Source organism: Phyllobates terribilis, unplaced genomic scaffold (genome assembly GCF_046119375.1).
Source record: "Phyllobates terribilis strain yellow unplaced genomic scaffold, ASM4611937v1 Scaffold_5__5_contigs__length_657084704, whole genome shotgun sequence".
In the NCBI taxonomy this organism is placed as follows: domain Eukaryota; kingdom Metazoa; phylum Chordata; class Amphibia; order Anura; family Dendrobatidae; genus Phyllobates; species Phyllobates terribilis.
This window is the reverse complement of record NW_027362765.1, coordinates 531,391,620-531,414,864: the sequence shown is the minus strand read 5'-3', so window position 1 is coordinate 531,414,864 and position 23,245 is coordinate 531,391,620. Positions and strand designations below refer to the sequence as shown.

Sequence of the window (23,245 nt, the reverse complement as noted above, 5' to 3'; positions counted from 1 at the left end):
TTTTCGTTTGGCCTAGCTACTAACCACATCTATAATACCACTTTGACCAGACAAGACCAAAGTGGAGATGTTTGGCCATAATGTCCTATCCTGCATTTGGTGAAAAACAAATACAGCTTATCAATATCTACACCTCATACCAACTGTTAAGCATGGTGGTGGAGGGGCAATGATTTGAGCTTTTTTTTGAGCCACAGAACCTGTGCAACTTACAGTCATTGAGTACAGTCAAAGTATTGTAGAGAAAAGCTAAATTGGGTTGAAATTTGTCATGCAACAAGACAGTGATCATAAGAACACCAGCAAATCTACATCAGAATAGCTGAAGAAGAAAAGAATCAAGTTGTCGAACAGGCCCAGTCAAAGTCCAGACCTCATCCCAATTGAAATACTGTGGCAAGACTTCGAGCGAGCTTTGCATAAAGGAATGCCCACAAAACTCAGTGAACAATGTTGTAAAGACGAGTTGGCCAAGATTCCTCCAGAATGATGAGAGACTGATAAACTCATACAGTTATTGCTTCTAAAGGTGGCTATACAAGATACTGATTCATGGGGTGTACATAATTTTTCACTCACTGCTTCTACATTGTTGGCTAGGTTTTTTAAAATAAATAATGATACACTGCAATTTGTCAAGTATTGTTCATCTGAGGTTGTATTTACCTAATTTTAAGACCTTCAAAAATATTTTTTTTATTATGTTGTGAATGTGATATCTAAAGTCATACAATTTAAAGAGGGTGTACTTATTTTTTTCTCATGAATGCAGGTTTATTAAATTATATTATCATAATGTTCACTATTTCGCCCATAAAAAGATTTATTCTGAAGTTTTCTAGAACGTGTGATGTTCCCCAAATGCTGAAAGAAAAACTTAACTGTTGCATAAGTGAATACAGGCTACGCTCAAGACTAGAAGTTGATCAAAACAATTAAGAAAGGATAAAATCATAATACATTGTCACATTTAGCTTTGATTATATTGTTAGTAGAATCATAATTACACAATGTAAGAAGAACATAAGTAGAAGACATGACATAGATATGCACAATGTGCTAGACTCACCACTCCCAGTCCTGCAGTGAAACAGACAAGGTTTAGAGCTGGACAGACATGAGCAGCACTCCACAGGTTGAACCGAATGGTGGACCGAAACGTTGGTGCCTGTCAATGCAGTGATAATGAGATGCTTCTTCCCTGTCAATGTCCTGTGGAGTGCTGCGTACTATGTGTGTCAAGCGCTAAGAGTACCTAGTGATATACTATGAGAGGGGAAGGGATTTAATCCCCTATTAATTGTAAAATATAGCTCCGGCCCCGTGAAAGCATTCCATTTACAGTACTATGGCCCATTGCCTTCTCTGCTCAGTGGTTCCTCTGGTTGAGCGACTTAACAGCAACCAGAACTATTGGCTCTCAGAGACCTTTTAGAGCAATCATTAGATAATCAACAAATACCGTTCCCCTCAATAAGTATGTATTTGTGTGCTTAAGTGTCAGTACCGTTCTTAACCAGTATTTTCTTCCCAAAAGTGTGTACAAATTAAAGGTAGTGTATCTAAAGGTGTAGTAATTAGTTATAAAATGTAGAATTCTCAAATATTTAGCATTTATGACTTAATACTGATGTTTAAAAATAAATTGCAATACAATATTGACTTACCAGGTACCATTCCAGCCAGTGTTGAGGTTGGGTAGCTGCCTTGTCCCGTTGGAGGAACATGAGGAGGGTAACCAGGCAAGGTTGTACTTGACATGTCTCGACCTATAAACACATAAACATTTTTTTTTTAGATGGTGGAATAAATCTTAGTTTGACATAAAAATGTAATTATTATACAGCTGGCAATGAATACACACAATGTTGGGTTAAAGAATAGTAGAGCAGTAGCTCCTAGCTCGTTAGTAAATTTTATATACTACTGTATAGGATTCCAATCAATGGAAAATATGAACTTAACATTCCATATTAAAGAGGTAAAAAGTAGCTGAAAAATCGTATGCCTTAACTTTATATTGGAATAACTAACCTGTGGTATACATTTCAAGAATTTAGATTTGGCTAGATTTGATACTCCAAAAGTAAATCCTGTATTTGGTGCATGCTAAGTACAATCCTCCAGAATGATATATAGGATTTTCTAGCATATAGTGTGCTGTTAGATATAGGAAAGTGACGAGAAAATAGCACACATTCCATAACCAGTGCCAGTCATGTGTAAATATCCGCAACCTAATCAGGCATAGCAACTTGGAAGTGATGTCAATGTAGCTGAGTTTCTTTAATCCCAGATAAGACTGCTCTATTGCCAGCCAACTTCCAATAAATACTAGCCGTGGTAATTAGTCTATAAACAGAAGTTAGCAGGACTGAATCTATATGACTGTTCTTATAGAACTTTATGGTTGACTTATACTTGGTTATCAATGGCATGCAAATCCTGCAGGAAAGCTCAGCTCAGGAAGTCGGGGGTGTTTCAATGTTCTTGATCACTTCACTGGACCCAGTGAACCTAACATTCCTACAGAAGTCTGGATTACTGGTTTACAAGATTACAAATTATCTCTGTTTTTCCTAGGTCATTATAATCAAATTATTAAAGTGCATTGACTATGACCATAATTATCTAAATCCCATGTTACATGCTTGCTGTAAGGTTAAACATCAAACCTAAATATTTTCAACAATTCACAGTGATAATTTAATAATTTTTATTAGGAGAGACATTGGAAAACCATAGGCTAATGTATACATATCACCACCGTTTGCATACAACAATTTGAACAGTATCGACAAAAATTGAAAAGTTTTCTTCGGGGGGAAAAAACATTATATCAGTAGTTTGTTAACTCTTCATACACATTCATTGTCTTGAAGTTGAAGTTCTTGGAATATAAAATCAACTCACAGTACTTACTTTTCTTCATATTATGCAGTTTTGCAGTGCTGACCAAAGGAAAGTGTTGTTAAAAAGAAAAGAACTCAGTCCCACCTTGTAAATCAGGTTTTTCACTTTTTTATTTGCCACATTCATCTTTGTCTGAACATGGTTTAAGTTTTGAAGATTTGTTTTTATTAAAGGGAACCTCTCAGGTGATCCATGCTGTCCAAACCAGGGGCAGTATGAATTGTTGCCTTGGTGCATGATAACAGCCAGGTATATTATCCTCTGAAACCCTGCGGCCCCGGCTGTCACTTTCTAGCACCAACCCAGGTGATTTACAGGTCTCTCTCATGTGTACTTAGGAAGAGACCTGTCATTCACCTTAAAGCAGCTCTGGGAAGAGCCAGACAGATTTTTAAAATGTATTTTGTCTGAAAAGACTGAGAGTTTTAAAGAATAATATCCTTGGCTGCAACAGTGCATTCAGACTGCAATTCATGCTGCCCTCATTTTTTTCTCCATGGATCGACTCAAAGGTTCCCTTTAAATCCACCCTTTTTAAATTTTAGCTTACCAGGAGATCTTTTGGTTGTTACCGTCCAGCTTCTGGAGCCTGCAGTGATAAGGTATTGAACATATATTTCATGTAAATAAAGAGGAGCTTTTACCAAATCTTTCATGTTGAACTGGACCCAAGATATAAGTCACTACAGAGCAAAATAAAACTTTTTCTATATATTTCACTTCTCCGTTGCAGAGATATTAGCAATCAAAGTATTCGGCACCTAAACAGCTAATTTTTTTTTTCATTCCAAGTGGGCATTACCATAAAGATATCTCTGGGGGTGTGTACTTATTCCTCTGTCTTACGCTGACCAATCATAAAAAGAGAACAACACACTGGGGAAAGAAGAACACGCCCCCACAATAGCTTAGAACAGGCTCAGTGTATTATATTTACATGTATTGCCAAGAAGTCTGCTCTCATCACTGCATCGCTTTCAGCTCTCATTTCTGGTAGTAAGTGTGGGGAAAGAGCAAGTACTGCAGAGTTGATGTCATTACAAATAATTCTAGTAGCTCTCTTCTCATAGTACTGTCAGCTCTGCAAATCATAAACAGGCATATACATGTCTCACAAAGAGCCTGTTCTAAGCTATAGGGGGTTGTTTTCTTTTTCCTCTTGTACGTGGATGCCTGTTTATGATTGGCAAAGCTGACAGAACTATGAGAGGAGACCTACTAGAAGTGTTGGTCATGGGACTGAACTCTGCAGCACTGTCCTTGCACCTACACTGCCTGCTGAACATGAGAGCTCAAATATGTCATTTAATCACACTCAGGTCTGCTGAGCTCCAGCACACATCATCACTCTGCAGCAAGGAGTGCAGACTGTTTGTCAATACATGTCTCATGCTGAGCCTATTCTAAGCTATTGTGGGGGGTGTCCTTCTTTCCCCAGTGTGTGGCTGCCTGTTTATGATTGGTCAGGGTCAGAAAGAGGGAGAAGTGCACATCCCCAGTGAAAGCTTTCTGGTAATGCCCACTTGGACTTTAAAAAAAATTACTGTTTAGGTGCCCTATTTTATCATATGTCCAGCTTAGCATGAAAAATTTACTGAAAGATCTTCTTTTAATGACTTATTTGTCAGAGGAAGCGCTGCTCTTTGTTGAAGGTTTTCTACTTATCCACATGCATATAGCAAGAGGTTGTCTCCATGAGATAACTCCTTTAATTTGAAGCTGCTCTAATAATTACTTGCTACTATGATTCCAGCTAATAAATTGTGCTAGGAGCATTACATAGACACACCACTGTACTGATAATAAAAATATGTCTTAATCATATTTTCTTCACTATACTGTAACATCTTAAGATATAATTTATTATAGGATGTTGCATTAGGCTGGTTTCACACATCCAAGTTTCACATTCCATACTCGAAGTGCGATGCACAGACTGGCCATGGGCCTCCTAGGTATATATGAGGCTGCCGAATTTGGATCAGTAGACATGTGGCCAGTCCATGTATCGTGGTCCAAGTATGGATCAAGAACGTCAGAGGTGTGAAACCAGTCTTAAGCATATGAGTTATATAAAATAAACAGCAATTATACAAGGTACATATACAGCACTCATTGTAAAGATAAATTCTAGTTACAGAGTTTTTCAAAAGCAAGTTAGAAGCCTCCACGCCACATATTTTTGCTTTATGAACTTTTGGCTCTAAAAATATTTTAGTAATTTTTCTTCTGATCTTGCAGGTCAGGTTATGAACAATGTCAGCCTGGGGGATGATATTCCCCTGCCACTCAAGCCAACTATTCTCTGATAGTGAAAAAAATGACATATTCTAAAATCAAACAACTATCTATAAGTAGACAGAAGCCCTTGTAATCAAAATCAGGGCAATCTCTTCAGCTTATGTAGGGTGGATCTGAAAAAATATTTTCAAATAGTCAGATAAATTCCCAATTTGATTAGGCAGATGACTTATGCATGAGGGAAGTTTGGTACCTGCTATTAGTGGCTGGCTGCCGAACTGCCCGTAGGAAGGGCCATGGTGGGTGAAGGAGCTGTACGTAGGTGTGGACGCATCAACGGTGAGGGCCATCTGAAAGGGCTGAAGATCAGCCATCCCCGAGCTGGCCAGTGTAGAGGGAGTGAAGGGAGTAAGGGAGGCTTCATGAGGCTCTTGCTTTACATAGAGGTGAGAGGAGAAACTCTCTGTGAGGAAGAAGGAAATGGATGGACAGAAGACAGACAAACACAGGTTGGGTGGAACACAGAAAGAGAAAAAAATATATGTATAAATGTAAATGGAATGATAAAAGCAATAAAATAAAATAAAGCGGGATTAAAATGAGTAAAAAATGCTTCTCTATTTGGCTTGGCACTGTGTTATCTCTTCTAATTGTAATTTATTCTATCCTGCACTACATTATGGTGATGTTCTTCAAAACGCTAGAAAATATATGGTAAAACCATTGCATCAACATTATGGCCAGGGCCCTTTTATAAACTTTATAATATGCTATAATGATTTGTAGCACACAATAAGGTTATATAAAAGAGACTCAGGTTTACTTTTTAAAGAGGATGTCTTTCAAGAGACATTCATGGCATATCCATAGGTGCGGCAGCATGGAGGCTCAGTGTTTAGCACTGTAGCCTAGCAGAGCTGGGATCATAGGTTCAAGTCCCACCAAGGAAAACATCTGCAAGGAGATGCCCATGTTTTTGTGGGTTTCATCCAAGTACTTTGGTTTCCTCAAAAAAAACCTCAAAAGACATACTTGTAGAGAATTTAGATTGTGAGCCCCAATGGGGGCAATGATGATGATGTCTTTATAGCGTTGTGAAAATTAATAGTGCTATATAAGTGAGTATAATAAATAAAAATCCATAGGATATGCAATAAATGTCTAGCAAGATAAGTGCGGGTCTTACCTTTAAGACCCACATCTATCTCCAGAACTGAGGTACCCCCATCATCTGTTCCAACCAGTGAGTGGAGAAGTGGTGGCACATGTGCTGACTTTCTCCATTACTTGCTATAGAAGTTTTGAATACAAACAAGCAAATGCTCTTAGCTTTATTCAGAACTCCCATAGCAATGAATAGAGAGAGAAGGCACATGAATATATTTCTATAGAGCTGTAACGTCCCATTAAAATCTATTAAACTTAGCAAGGAGGAGGACACTTTTGGAATTTTCAATGAGTTAATGCTTCTGTTGTCAAGAATTATACATATGGTTTACATAGTCACCTTTCCCACTCTCCATAGATTTCTGCTTAAAATACCTTAAATATTTCAACCTTTTTTTGAAGACTAAGTTAAATGAATTGGTAATCTTTGTAATGCCGACTGCCTAAATCACTGCAGCATTAAAGCAAATGCTGATCGGCATGTGGATTTGCACTTAGCCAGAACCTAGAGGATACAATTTCAGAGTAAAAGCAGAAATCTTCTGCAAAAAAGAGAGGAATTACGTTGAAGTTAATTCCTTACATTGTTTATTGTGTATTTAGCAATGTTAGCAGCCCGAGGCCAATTGCTTAAGGTATTGGACTACACAGCCCCTTTAGGTTTCTATATCAGTACCAACTTATATTTAGCTGGTATTTCTTAAAATTAGTCAATCAGTTGACCAAATGATAAAATTTATAGCAATGTAAATATGTTATATCTTTTATCACCATGGTTTTTGTTACTGTATCTTATAACTCTTAATAGGATTGTCAAAACCTCTTTTTAAAAATATGCTAGTCCTCTGATCAACTGATCAAATTGTGTTTTTGCATCCCTAATTTCCAGTGATCAAAAGATGCATTTGGCCATTTTTTGGACCAAATGCACCAGAGTGATAGCCGGTCTTTATGTTCTGCTCTCTGTTCTGGCTCATAGGAGAGTTTCCTTTAAGATGTCCATACCTTTTGATAAGCCCAAATGGACTGATGATAAATGATATAACTATGAGATGCTACTAAATATCAAGAATACTTATCAATTGCTTATTAAAGAGGTTTAATGAGAGTATGTGCTTTTTTCAAGAACATACATCAAAGTCAGGACCACCTGTGGGTCTGCTTACCTGAATTCAACAGCCTTATATATGCCAGGCTGTTAAACTTGAGTCAGGTGACCCGTGGCCAGTCTGGGCCATGAATGTTGGACTCGTGAAACCAGCTTTATGCAATCTGAGCAGCCTCCAGTATCCAGTATCAGCACAAAGCCGTTGACATTGATGGGACTCTAATGACATCACTAATGTTTTGTGAAATGCTCGGTTGTGTTTTCATGAATATTTAGACAATATCTGAATATTTGAATATTGGTTCAGCATCTTGTTTAATCCATGATAATGTTCTACATGTATAAACCGCAATGATAAGGAATGACATAATGAGATCATGAGATTGACCAACATATAATTACTGGAAAGTAATATCAATGATTCCAGTTCCTTGTTCATCTGTACAGATTTAGTTGTTGCCACCTGTGATAAATGTCTGCCTTTAGAATGCTGAAGTAGTCATTCTTTAGGTTCCATCGCTAGAATTGATTCTCCCATGAAATATAACAAATGGATTTTTTCAGGACAGAGAAGACACCCAGAGCTTTTTAACAAGGCAGTTTAATCCACCAAATTATATTATTATGTTATTTCCCGCTGGCAGCCCTTATTGAATCTGCACATTTTAAATTATTTTGTCAAATAAAACGATTGAACTTGGAAAAATGATTCAGGAGGGGGGAAAAAAATATCAGCAAGTGTGAGGAATAGCTCCAATGGTGAGACTCTGATCCAAATACGTAGTGAGTCTGAGAAGAGGGTACTTAATGAGATTATCGTCTAATAGCGCGAAAAAAAAAACCTTAAAGCATCTCTCACCTTGACAAAACTACACTGAATTCGTCTACTTCCCTTCCCCATAATAATCACTCCATGAATCATTCATCTTTAATAGATTATGCAAATGGAAGGACATAAAATCAACAATGATCAATAACGCCAGGCGTTTAATTGCTCGTAAAAAAAAAAAAGAAAAACATTTTAAGATTAAGCATGATCTGCAACCTTTTTTTGGCTAATGATACCATTATTCCAAAAACTGGAGCATGGCCTAAGTGCAGGAAAATAATCCCCTCCTCCTTCTCTTCTAAAGCTTTTCCTTAATCTGTCCTTTAAAGTGTTTACCTTCATTAGTGTTGGTAAACAGCACTGAGTCTTAATGAGAGATTCTTCACTCCTCTATAGCCTGATTGAAATCCCGCATACAAGATGAACATGTTAGTACTAAGGTGCCACCTGGGAGTGTCATGCTGAGCCTGCAATGAACTTTCCTCGCACTTGGGCCGAGATGGATCAGGCAGAAGCATCTCAATGACATTGAAAAGCTGTAACAGAGAGGCTTGACATGTGTAGCTTGCTGAATATGCAATCAGATACGATAAGCCTACCTACATTCTCTTTTACCACCTTGTACACTAGCCATATCTATGCGTTGAAGGGAAGCCATTAATATTTCGCATCTGCCTTTTGACAGGAAGCATCCCAGCCTACTCAGCCCAGCTTACATAAATATACAGAGAGTTGTGACCTTGGGTAATTCACCTTACCCTCGGTAGCAGTGGTTCATGACCTACTCCTGAACTGTCACAGATAATAACAGCTGAGTGATTATTACTCATTTAATGCACTGTTCCACTACATAAAAGCCCACCAGCACCTTTGTCCCCACCTAGCTGTATAAACGTATCCAATACAGCTGCTCCGATGCACAAAACCCCAATGCCATGTAGGATATTTTAAATTACCTGAGAAGGATAATGTCTACCTAGATCAATCTAGGCATTTAAGAATTATGGCTCCAAGTTTGGTTTTGTTGATCGTACTTTTCTTATAACAATAATCAGTTTTGTCTGACATAATTTATCTTCATCTCTTGCTCTTTTGGCTTTGACATGGTTTGGGAGAGAGCACCAGAATTTTCACAGCAGCAGGAGATGAGTGTGTTGAACACTTAGGAAGCAGTGACCAGCTATCAATTCATGCGAATATGCGAATGTAGCCAATGCTTCATGTGGAAAAAAAATACAGCATCATCATACGTATGAGATGAGCTACAAAGAAGACTTTTAGAATGTGATTGGTTACAATGGGTAAGAGTGCATTTGTCCAAGCAATTTTGTAGCACTGTCCTCTTCATACAATCCTCTTTATATAACACAGTTCCCAATAAAACTGCACAGACATGCAAGGGTGGCCTTTAGTGCTTTCCTCTCTGGTTAATACACTGTGTTCCAAATTATTATGCAAATAATATTTTCTCAGATTTTCCCAAATTACCTATATGAATTGCAGTCATTGTAATTTTCCAGTCAAATAACTATTAGAGTACAATTGAAAGGTTTTTGTACAAACTGCCTATGATAACAGTATATTTTTAAAAAAATAAAAAACTCAAACTGCACTCAAAATGCCTGTTCCAAATTATTATGCACAGCAGAGTTTTCAACCTTTTCATTTTAATAAAGAACAAAAAAATGGTCATTTTTGAAATTATAAGCATTAGCAGGTTATAACAAACAGAAATCAAACAGTTTTCAACTCAAAACTTTATTCTAGGTGATGTAACATTTGCACATAGGACCCCTTGTTCGAAAGGAGCTTCTGAACGCTCTCGTCCATTGAATTTGTCAGGTTTTGGATGGTTTCTGCTTCAATTGTTTTGCATGAGGACAGAATACCCTCCCAGAGCTGTTGCTTAGATGTGAACTGCCTCCCGCCATCATAGACACTCCTTTTGATGATGCTCCAGAGGTTCTCAATGGGGTTGAGGTCAGGGGAGCATGGGTGCCACACCATAAGTTTGTCCCCTTTTATGCCCATAGCAGCCAGAGATGCAGATGTGTTATGTGCAGCATGAGACGGGGCATTATCATGCATGAAAATGATCTTGCTGCGGAATACACGGTTCTTCTTCTTGAACCATGGAAGGAAGTGCTGTTTGAGAAACTCAACATACATTATGGAGTTCATCTTTACCCCTTCAGGGATCCTAAAGGAGCCGACAATCTCTCTCCCCATGATTCCAGCCCAAAACATTACTCCACCTCCTCCTTGTTGGCGCCGTAGCCGTGTTTGCATGGGGTGTCCATCAACCAGCCATCCTCTACTAGATCCATCTGGACCATCGAGATCATTTCATGCATGATAATGCACCGTCTCATGCTGCACATAACACATTTGCATCTCTGACTGCTATGGGCATAAAAGGAGACAAACTTATGGTGTGGCACTCATGCTCCCCTGACCTCAACCCCATTGAGAACCTCTGGAGCATCATCAAAAGGAGTGTCTATGATGGCGGGAGGCAGTTCACATCTAAGCAACAGCTCTGGGAGGGTATTCTGTCCTCATGCAAAACAACTGAAGCAGAAACCATCCAAAACCTGACAAATTCAATGGATGAGAGAGTTCAGAAGCTCCTTTCGAACAAGGGGTCCTATGTGCAAATGTAACATCACCTAGAATAAAGTTTTGAGTTGAAAACTGTTTGATTTCAGTTTATAATAACCTGCTAATGCTTATAATTTCAAAAATGACCATTTTTTTGTTCTTTATTAAAATGAAAAGGTTGAAAACTCTGCTGTGCATAATAATTTGGAACATGGATTTTGAGTGCAGTTTGAGTTTTTTATTTTTTTTTAAATATTACTGTTATCATAGGCAGTTTGTACAAAAACCTTTCAATTGTACTCTAATAGTTATTTGACTGGAAAATTACAATGACTGCAATTCATATAGGTAATTTGGGAAAATCTGATAAAATATTATTTGCATAATAATTTGGAACACAGTGTAGATGAGTATCCTAAAAGTAGAGATCCCCTCTATTAACGCAGAATAGTCTAGTAGAATATTTGAAAATCTCCATAAGTGAAGCACAACCCAAAGACTATGTAAACCCCAAGTGCAATGACTTTTATTTTCTTGACTCCAGCATTCTTGTCTTTGTACATTAGTTATATGGTTAAATACGATGGATTTCATTAATTATTTTCTTCCATAAATACACTCTCAGAAATATTCTGGGCTTTCAATTTATATAGAAAGTTGCACACTAGTGGTGAAGTTGAGAGTTATAGCTGCTGGTCCTAACAACATACCGACACCTACTAATATGTACCTACTCTGATCAACTGATCAAATCGTGTTTTTCCATCCCTTATTTCCAGTGATCAAAAGATGCATTTGGCCATTTTTTTGGACCAAATGCACCAGAGTGAGAGCCGGTCTTTATGTTCTGCTCTCTGTTCTGGCTCATAGGAGAGTCCCCTTTAAGATGTCCATACCTTTTGATAAGCCCAAATGGACTGAAGATATAACTATGAGATGCTACTAAATATCAAGAATACTTATCAATTGCATATTAAAGATTGCATATTACACTATACCAAACTAACTTAGGATAGGGCTTCAATGTCTGATCGGCCGGGGTACCACAGCATTATCGGTGTCAGCGGCAGCCGGCTGGAAGCTCTCACTTGCCGAGCTGCCCCGTCTTCTGATAATGGAAGCCGCAGGGTACTACACATCCGCCTCCTTTTGATTTGAATAGGAGGCGGATGTGCAGTACCAAGCCCTAGCCACTATCAGACGATGGAGAAGTTCGGCAAGTCAGTACTTCCGGCCAGCGGTCGCTGCCCCAATAACAGCTGATCGGTGGGGGTGCCGAGTCAATCAGACATTGATTGACTGTCAACAAATAGAACAATTTTTTGATGTTCAGGAGAACTTATAGAGCCCTACCTTTAGACATAAAAGCCAAAGTGTGAATTATAGACACCCTACCTTCAGACATAGAAGCCTAGGTGTGACCTATAGACCCATATCTTCAGGTGAAAAAAAGTATTGGTGTGATTTATAGATCCTTGCCTTCAGTCAAATCCCTCCCTTTTTACATTGAAGCCTAAGTATAGTGAAGAAACTATTGGTTTGCACTCAGAGCTGTTGGAAGGTGCTGGTCAGACTGGGTAATTGTCCCAAAGTATAGTATAAGCCTTTTTGAAGCTTAAGTATGACTTATAGAGCCATGCCTTTAGGCATAGAAGCTTACATTAGACTTATAAACTCATACCTTCAGGCATAGAAGCCTAGGTGTGAAATATAGACCCTTATCTTCAGGCAAGGAAGTCTAATAAGCATGGCTTTTAGATCCCTACCTGTTTGCATAGAAGTGTAGGTATGACTTATAGGCATACACGTTTAGATTTGAAGCTCTGAAACACTTAGAGTTCATTCAGACGTCAATGATTTTTCCTGAATGCATTTGATCCAATTTTTATCAGAGTTTAGTCAGTGTCAGTTTTTACCATCAGAGTTTCAGCAGTTTATCCCGTATGATTATAAAGTTCTGTCTGATTTTTTCACGGACACATTGACTTGCATTGGTGATTTTGATCCAACACTTGGATCGATATCGGACATGTCTCTATGATTTGCGTGGACCACTCAGTTCACAAAAATGCTCAGACATGTAAACAGCCCCATAGATTATAATAGATACAAGTATTATCCTTGGAAAAAAACACTGATAGAACTCATACGAGAAAAACTGACGTGTGAATGAGCCCTTAGTATTATGCCATTGCTGAAGATTTTGTGATCACATAAGTGAAATAATAGCTCATACAGAAATAATAAATATGATTATACAGTGCTATATTAATTTTAATACGATAGAAAATAATAATCTTTAATTGGGTATATATAAATACATTTATTTAATATGCATATTAGTACTGAATTACTGAATACAAAAAAAAAAGAAAACAATTCAAAAGATACGTCAATGACAATTGTAGAAAGTAGATGTAATCTTGGATGCCCATTATGATAGATAAGTCACTTTTTGACACTTCTTTAACAAGAAAATAATCTGTACTAATGTGGAGTAAACTGTAAGCACTTCACACATTTTGTGGCACCAATGCCACATATTAATTTCAGGAGGCATTGTGTACATAGCTGTAGTCGGCTGTATTTCAACCCCAAGTGCTCTAGTACAAATCATGAACTATAGTAGCCCACAATGAAGAGAAAAGTTCACACCTTCTTTCTTGGACCCCAGATATCAAATTCGGAAATTTCAGAAAAATCTAAGGATCCTATATGTGGAGATATTGAATATACCTCATGGTATTCTCAGGACATAGTGAAATCTTTTGTTGGAGGAGTTTCCTTTAGACAGCATTGGTAAGGATTAGGACATGTCAGTATAAGAGGGAAGAGTTTGACTTACCAGTTACTACTGGGTAGCTCTGAGGTCCTGACACGTTGCTGCCTAGGTCCGCGTTGCCAGAGGCTGATAAACTAGATTTGACTTCATCCAGACCAGGGTTTAGTGCTGGAAGAGAGTACTCATTTGCCTGATGGGCCAAAAAAAAAAAAAAATTACTAAAAGCAATAGGTGTTAAGTTAAAGTGTTCTTGAAACTATACCACCTTGATGTAACAGGCTCTATGTGACTTTTGCCTTCCATTAACTGCTTAGAAACTAAACGCTGTGGTAATCTCCAAAATCATGAAAAGAGCAGACAATCACTCAATGCGTGAAGTCTATCCAGTGTTTATTATTGAGCATACTCCTTCTGAGAGTCGTAGGGTGAAAGAAAAGAAATATAAGAAATCATTGATGGTTTCATTGTAATTATGCCAGTGTTTTAGATACTTCCTTGTTAATTGATATATAGGTAACCCCAAGTGGTATAAGGCCAAATTCACAGAACTGTATTTCCTGTCCCAGTGCTACCCGTGAAAAAACAGACATCACTAGGACCAATGTTATTCACAAACCGAATATGCGCATGAAAAAAATCTCAGCATGCACTCATTTCTTCAGGGTGACAGATGAGACTAACCCATTCAAGTCTACAAGTGCGAAAAAAAAAACAGATCGTATGCAGATCAACAGTATAGCATCCAATTTTTACAGATACATTGCAATTCTTTAATATAGGAAACTGTATTTGGTTTTATAAATTTTAATAACTGCCGATGTTTAAAAATGGATGTAATGGGGATGACAATTCACATGAAAATCAAACATTTTTTTAATATGAAAATTGGACAACTTTTTATTTGTTTTTATATGAACTTAGCCTCTTTGTGTCAAAAAGGGGACTAGGAAGCTGGATAATTGTGAGTTAGCCATAAATAAACTGAAAAATTGTAAAAGTTAAATGTTTATAAAGGTCAATTTCTTGAAGGGTCTGAAGCCCAGTTGATGCTTGAGGAACAGCTGGGTTTTAGTTTCTCATCTCCAGGTTTTACATTCACATCTCATAGATTTTTCTGGTGATATATTATAAATAAAACCAAACCAAAAATCACCTGTCTTCCTAAATCATCAGCGTTTGATTTTGTGAATGATGTGCTTCATTAAATACAATGGAAGGACACTCCCTCATCACCCTGTTCTTATTCTCCCTCTTCCTGTGCACTGGGGTATGAAATTGGGGAGTGGGCCAGAGCACATGGCCAACAGAAGGGTGGGAGGGGGAGTCATTGAATTTGAAAGGGTGTCCTGTCCAAAACAATCTAGTAATTGCCTTCTTATTATGGTTTTCTCGGGAGCAGACCTTGCTCTCTACAGCTGCCTTTTCAAAGGGATAATAAACAGGGGGAACCAAAAAAGAGAGAGAAAAAAACTCTCTCTGATTAATATTACATTAAATTAAAACTGATTTTCTGCTCTTTTTTGCCCCGTTTTCTTCCATCCACGCCCCCCACCTCTATGCCTGGATGCCACAGCCTAGTCATTTCCAATTCCTTTTCGTATTGATCTTCCTGTTGAAATCAGTTTCGTAATTAGCTGCAAATTAGGCCTTCTACTGGGGGTGAAGCTGCCCCTGATTTATCACCGGAGTAATTCGCTGTGATCGGAGAGAAATTAAAATGAACTCAATTAGGCTTTAGATTTGCTTTATGGGCCCTGCTTTAAGTTTCAGGGGGAAAAAAATGACTGTGCTGGCGTTTAATAGTCTAATGAAAGTAAATAAAGGTTATCCATTGTAATAAACTCTGGGACTATGGGAAAAGAAAAAATCACACTCAAATATGCCTTTTCTTCATTTCATGTTTTATAGTTTGGGGCATTTCAGAAGATTTTTTATTAATTTCATGTTCCATTAAGACAAACAACCTTTATGATATAAACAGAAAGAGGAGTTAACGTGCAAAGAGCTGAGCCAAAGGTCTACAATTCCTTTGTTTTATATGCGGCTTTAAAGCAGAGAAAAGTGGTTTAAAGGGCAAACTTGACTAGGTTTTTTTAACTGGTGCATGGAACACTAAATAGTAAAATGTTTGATTCAGTTCAAAGTAAAGAGCTTGAACTTTGCAAAAAAAGTTATAGAACAATGGTTTCAAGAGAAATACTGAAACTTGAAAATCATAGTTTTAGACTTACTGAAGGTAATAAGCTATTAAGGGGTGTAAATTTGGACAAAAATGTTTAAAGTTACACCAAAGTATAAGCTGCTGTGATAAATTTGGTGCATTTTCAGACTGTAAGTTTATGCTGTCCAAAAATTAGATAGCATTAGTAAATATGAGCAACAAAGGTTAATTAGAGAGATCATTAAGGGACAATACAATATGTTAGTAACTGTTGGAGCAGCCTTCCGGTAAAGAAAATTATAGTTACTGATTCATTTTTGTCTTTGATACTTAGTATTCTGATATAATAGAGCAATACTAAGGGCATCCAGGGTATTTGTCCTAGGTAAGTGGTGATAGGCAGGTGCCAGCAAGTTACTTTGCATTGGCCAAGATATTTTGATACAGGGCTAGAGCTCTGACTCAGGTGGAGTAAAGCCTAGCTACTAGAGATGATCTAATCTTTTGAAATCTGATTTCACCTAATTCAGTAGTTTCCTAAAATGGGGTTTGCTTTGAATAAGTTTACTTCTAATTGCAGGTTCACAGATTGCCCTCAAAAGATGTATATAACACGCTGAGGTTTCCTAGGACTGTATCTAAAACTTATCAAGCTCTTTAACACAAAAACAGCTTTAGGAATGTCAAAATGACCTCAACACATATGCTATGAGTAGACGGCTGGTAACTGCCCATTTTTCACTGTTATTTTGTCTCACACCCACTGCACAATATATTCAGAGTTTTCTTTGGCCCTTTCTCCTTACATCTATGGCTAAACTGTGAGTTGTGACATCTTCTCACTAATCAGATTCACCCCAAATTGGTTGCTTTACTGCATTCCCTGCCTCAGCTTTTATGCAGGCTATGATAACCTATACTATACTATGTGATTGATGTGCTATACTATGTGGCAGCTGTGCTGTATTATGTGATATAACTGCAAGCAAGGCATTATTGGTAAGCCTCTGTACTTTCCGTTTAGTTTTATAGGCGTATTCCCCCTTTAAGGCCCCAATGCACATTAGATGAAAGTCAGTCAAACCCAGTGATTTCACAGGGACCAGCTGACCACCTAAAGTGTATGGAGCCTCTTGACTCCTATAAAACTAAACGGAAAGTACAGAGGCTTACCAATAATGCCTTGCTTGCAGTTATGTCACATAATACAGCACAGCCGCCACATAGTATAGCACATCAATCACATAGTATGGTATAGGCTATCACAGCCTGTATAAAAGCTGAGGCAGGGAATGCAGTAAAGCAACCAATTTGGGGTGAATCTGATTAGTGAGAAGATGTCACAACTCACAGTTTAGCCATAGATATAAGGAGAAAAGGCCAAAGAAAACTCTGAATATATTGTGCAGTGGGTGTGAGACAAAATAACAGTGAAAAATGGGGAGTTACCAGCCGTCTACGCATAGCATATGTGTTGAGGTCATTTTGAAATTCCTAAAGCTGTCCAGGTCAGTGCTCTCTGGTCGTGGACAGGAGCTACACAATTTTCCTTACCCTTCTGGATCCCAAGCTTGGCTTATGATTAGCTGGGCTGGCATGATGTCACCTGTGTGCTTGCACAGATTATGTCACACCAGGTCGGTGAATCAATTGTTGCATCGGGAAATCCAAAAGCCCAGGTTTCCAGCGCAACTCCTGTCTACGGCCAGAGATCACTGACTTGAACTGTGGGTCAGGGTTGCGTGAAGCATTCCTCCCATCTCTATTCTTCTCTACTCTTGACTCTCCCTGACAGATGATGTCTGGGAAGAGAATGATCAAGCTATTGGAATTTCAACAACCGATACTTTTGTTTCTGGTGGAGATGAACTGCTACCAGAAGTCGAGTGCAAGCAGAGCATCCATGTGTATGAGGGAACCAGGGGAGATAGCTGTCTGCCAAATGACTTTTGGGCAAACAGTTATCTCAAGTGTATGGCCAGTTTTTCACAGGATATAACCATAAATGTCTTGGTAGATGCAACCTATGAGCCCCATTTTAAACTACTATGAATAAAAAAGTGGCTACTTAAGTTCCAAAGAAAGCCGAACCTGGTTGATTCCAAAATATATAAGCCTGTAGTACTCTAAGTTGTCAATTTTTTTTAATTTACTTGTTAATTCTTAGGAAAACTAACTCACAAAATGAAATTTGTAGCAGCCAGTTGTTACCTACGGTACTGTATACTGCTTATATTCAAAAGATAGAATATTACTGTAATTTACTTTACCTGTTCTGATTTGATGTGTTCTGAAGCTTGAAAGACATCGGAATATGATGGGCGCTCAAATACTCGATCTAAGGCTTCCAATTGTTGCTGGGTAAAGTTGTCTGCACGTAGATGTTTCCGTAAGCTCTCCACGCTGCTCTGAGAATCTCCATTTGGACCAGTACCATCAGACCCATCTAGTAACAAAAGAGAACAAAGCAATGATAACTGATTGTAGCTGAGCTAGAGGAACTGCTTCATAAGGCACATGACGTGGACATAAAGTTATTTTTTGTGTTATCTGTTTAGGGACAACACATTCTATAATGTTTCATTTTTGCATTGTTTACAGTGTTCCACATAGTGAATCATAATTAGGTAGGTCATTAAAATTGGATTATTATAACAATTAGGTAGGTATTAGTGCTTCAGTTCCTCCTTCCCAACTTTTACATCTAGAGCAGAATGTCTATTGAGGATGGGTAGATGTATTTCAGCAATATGTATTACATTTCATAGTATAAATTCCATCTAGAGCAAAGTATTCTCCCATGCTGTTCCAGTGGGAATAATGCCGGGAGATTACATTAAGGCCGATAAATCTTATTCTTTGCAGGTGAATGTTGTATATGATATAATCAATATTACATTATATAGCATGGAGCAGTATCCTTCATAAGCTAATGTAAAATATCAGATATTGATTAGAGGAAGTACAAAGCATTTTGTCGGACCCTTTAACAAAGCATCATTTCGTTCACACTAGAGGAAATGGCCCATGTTGATTTCTCTTTATGTTCCTTTTAAAAATGATGGATCTGTATGTTCTAATTTAAAATGATATCCTTATATATATGTCTATACATAACACATATATGTTAACATTTATTTTTCTTTATTACTGGACAGTTAGACAATTTTCAGTGTGTTTGAGTCAATTATTAAGCATAGGGGCTCAAATATTCAGATATTTGGCTTTTTCAGTAGGCAGATTTACAGCTCAGGTTAAGACCATTGCTTAGGCTTACTTTGATTGCTGGTTCTGGTTATTTGGGCTGTTGGCCTATATTACTGGTCACTCTTAAAGAATAGTCGTTCTCTGACTGAGTGAAGCTGGGCGTAGGTTGTCTCCCTTTTGTCACGACAATTTTAAAACTAGTTAGGGTGGAATTGTCCCTAAAGGCATCTCAATCCCTTGCAAGGACTGACATTGCTGACATTTATAGGGCATAGTATAGGGGACTAGCTAGTACTAGTAGTATGAACCGTTTAGATTTTTTAACTTCATTTTTAATCCTGGATATGGTATAAAAAGTCTCACAGTAAAAATGAACTACACTTGACCTGGTAGACATTGAGATTACACACAATATATGTGTTCATAATGTAAAGTGACTAAAAGCAGATTTTCCCTTTGAGACTCAATTTTTCTATTAGGTATAGTTAATCATTAACACCAGTTATAAAATTGACAACATGATGAAAACATTGTGTTAGTATTGAATATTCTACCCCTGGCTCTACCTCCCTCCCGTATTCTACGCTATTGGAACACCCTTTAATTTCAAGATATGCGTCATTAAGATCTTGATAAATAATATCGTAGTTTAATGAGTAACCTTTAAACTCATGTAGAGGGCTATATATGATGCTAAAATAGTTTAAGATGCAATAATATATGATTTTGTCAGGCTACATAAATAGTGAGCAAACTTATGATCTACTAGTATTTCCACCAGTAATTTTACCAACCGGTAAGGCCCATCAATTGTGAAGGGCTGGTCTCCCATGGTGCAGTGGTGCGCTGTCTGCCGAGTAAATTAGTCTTTTACCAATTTTAGGTGTATAGTCGCCTGACGAAGGCTCCAGTTGGGAGTCGAAAACCGGTCATCGTGTTTTAAGAATATTCTGATAAAGCAATCACATCTATAATTGGCAAGAGACTTCTTTACTTGGCAGAGAGTGCACTACTGCACCCCCGCAGACCAGCTCTACGTTTACCCTAACCTGTTCCGAGAACTGATCAGAAAGTGTTCGTGCCACAGTCGTTCACAGAGGTAAGTGTACTGTCTGCCGAGTAAACCATTCTTTTACCAATTGTAGGCGTATAGTCGCCTGACGAAGGCTCCAGTTGGGAGCCAAAAACCAGTTAGTGTGTTTTAAGAATATTCTGATAAAGGAATCACATCTATAATTGGTAAGAGACTTCTTTACTCGGCAGAGAGCGCACTACAGCACCCCCGCAGACCAGCTCTTCGTTTACCCTAACTTGTTCGGAGAACCTATCAGAAAGTGGTCGGTGCCACAGTCCTTCACAGAGATAAGTGTACAGTCTGCCAAGTAAACCATTCTTTTACCAATTTTAGGTGTAGAGCCGAAAACCAGTTAGTGTGTTTTAAGAATATTCTGATAAAGGAATCACATCTATAATTGGTAAGAGACTTCTTTACTCGGCAGAGAGCGCACTACTGCACCCCCGCAGACCAGCTCTTCGTTTACCCTAACCCATTCGGGGAACCGATCGGAAAGTGTTCGACACCACAGTCTTGCACAGAGATGAGTGTATACTACACACCATATATCAGTTGTGTCCGGCCTGGGGTTTCATGCCTGATACGTATAAAGTTGTAAACAGGCATCCATAGCCAAATCCAAAAACTATGGTCCAGCTCAAGGACCAGTATGGTGCAACAACTGATGCGCCCAACACCAGGAAAGAATGGCATATAAATCTATGGGATCAGGTCTGGCATCCGTTTACTACCACTACTGGAAAATGATCACTCCATGACTGGATAAATGAAAATGAGGCCTGAAGCATTGATCTTAAGATTAATTGAATATATATCATATAAAGCAATGCTATGTTTTTAAAAACATAAAAAATGCAATCAAGCTGAGCCCTATATAAATACTTCAAGTGCCCTCTGTATCTAAAGATGTTGTGACTCCAGGGTTAAATACTACTGCCCTGTGAAAATTCAGAATCATCCGCTAACACACATCAGTTATAACGCACATTTAAAATCAAAAGATCAGCTTTTAAAAGAGCCATGACCCAATAGATAGATGTCTGATCTTGTATATGTGTATGTGAGCCTAGATTATTCTCGAGGAGCTGTCCTCCCTCCTCTGCTTTATTTATGCAGGGGGCCTTTTCAGATCTCGACAAATCTGTCAGTCTAAATTTGCGAGAGATTATGGCGCTCCTTCTCTTGCACAGGGAGCGATGATATATGATATGTGCTAGCCCTATTGATTGCCTGATCTGGTGGCAGAGGGCCGGCGAAATGAACTTGAAATGAACATCATGCCTCAACTCATTGTGCGTATAATACACTACTTAATCCCACATTTTTCAGCCGCTATGGAATTCAATTGATCAATCATGTTCCACTGATAGCGCTCTTTTAGGGGTTATTGCTGCTCGGCACGCCAACCAGTTATTTATTTATTTTACCCACAATGGGCTTGGGGATTGGAAGCTGGGTTACAGAGAACATGAAAGGCAATGCCATGCTGGGAACAGGAATAGAGAAACAAGGTAATTAACCTTGTGAAGCCAGAACATTTACAGTGCATGCCGTCTTATATATGGGTGTTATTAGGTGCAATGAGTATTAGGGTCTGTGTGTCTACAAGAATCGGAAGAAAAATTACACCTTTCATATTGGTTTGTTATAAATTTAAAAAATTTCAGTGGCTTAATATACTTTTTAAAATGTCTGTAATAGATATACAGTCTAATATATTTTTTTGTACAGAAGTAACTTTAACAATTTAGATGACCTATCACTGGGTCAAATGTAGCTACTTTTTGCTCTTATTTTATTCCCACTACTTCTCCTGATTATTCAGGCTTTTTTTAACCATACGGTTCCTGAGATATGGGCCTTTTCATTTAGTAATAATCTATTTATTAAGTATAGTGGCGTGTCTACGGGAGGCCATGTATTATTACCTTGTGAGCACCACCCCTGAGGTAAAGACCATAAAAATGTATTAAAAAAAGGAATACTCCAGAGGAAATTAAATCAGAGCAAAACGTGGCCATTTTTGACCTGTGACAGGTCCTCTTTAAGTATAAAGATCTTAAAGGGGTTGTTGACTTTTGGAGACATATATGAATATTTTTTTTTAATTAAATGAGTTGATTTGGGACTAAAAATCATTTTTCCAACTAGGTTGCATTAAAAATGTTGCACTGTTTGGCTTTCACAGGCTTTTTGTCTCCCTTTAACATTTAACTTTAATTTTGTCTGTGACCATAAACCCGCTGAGAGGAGCTTGGAAAAAGACAGATAAAAGAGATACAAACTCCCCGTCAGACCGCCATAGCGGGCTAACTGACCGATTCTCAGTGAACTCCTTGTGCAGACAGCAATAGACAGAGGCTATAGAATGCAAAGTTTTTAATGAAACCGCATTGCAAAAATTATTTTAAGCCCAAAATACATGCATTTAAGTAAAAAAGAAAAATGGCCCGAAAGGAGCTTTACTCTGAGAGTAACCTTCTCTATTCTAGACTCCATCTTCGCGATGACAGGGTTAAACTCCTGGACTTCCCCAGATGAATATCTTACTTTTAATTAATAATCTAATTGCAACATTGTGTCTTGTTCTATTACGGCACGTACTTGCCGGCACCTCCACCCCCACCTCCGCCGCACACTTCCTAATTCCCTCTGAAACCTGCCGGTGTCAGGCATCTTTCCTGGACACCCCCTTGGGGGCCTTTCATAGCGTTGGCAGTTGTTGCAGTTTCAAACTCAATTGTTCTCGTCGGTACTGAGGCAAATGGAGTCATTAATTACCTTCTATCAGCTGGGCTGAGTTCAGAAGGCGATCAATAACCCAGCGTTTGTCATTCACAGCAGCAAGCGAGCGAGCAGGAGAACAGCTAAACCAATACCCGCACAGAGCACAACAACATCATATAATCATAATACTAGTCATCAATACTGTAGCAGTGTTTTTCTTCACACAGATAATTCATTCCTTCAAAAACAGAAAATGACTTTCCGTTCCTCGGTCAGAGCGGAGGGAAAAGATGTAGGAAGCTTTGGTTGTGAAATCTGACATCAGTCATCACTCTTCAGCCTCCCATAGCCGGCATTGGCTGGGCATTATGCAGGGGGACGCTGCAAAGCACTTACAGCTTTCACAAATGCTTTACCTTTATTAAGCTCATTAA

The 23,245-nt window shown here is 38.3% G+C and overlaps 1 protein-coding gene across 13 annotated transcripts in view; it reads right to left on the bottom strand.

Annotated features, from left to right (window-relative positions):
• The window catches only part of PAX2 (paired box 2), a 72,973-nt gene that overhangs the window by 5,686 nt on the left and 44,042 nt on the right, over nt 1-23,245 (bottom strand). For 5 of the 13 annotated variants that reach the window (XM_073685756.1, XM_073685753.1, XM_073685761.1 and 2 more), the window contains 4 exons: nt 18,073-18,248; nt 13,705-13,831; nt 1,668-1,769; nt 1,070-1,168 (listed from right to left, as the gene is read on the bottom strand). In XM_073685756.1, coding sequence (XP_073541857.1) covers nt 1,070-1,168; nt 1,668-1,769; nt 13,705-13,831; nt 18,073-18,248 — 504 coding nt within the window. Of the gene's footprint in view, nt 1-1,069; nt 1,169-1,667; nt 1,770-5,407; nt 5,618-13,704; nt 13,832-18,072; nt 18,249-23,245 lie in introns of all 13 variants that reach the window. The other 8 variants (XM_073685759.1, XM_073685757.1, XM_073685762.1 and 5 more) reach the window with 3 other exon arrangements.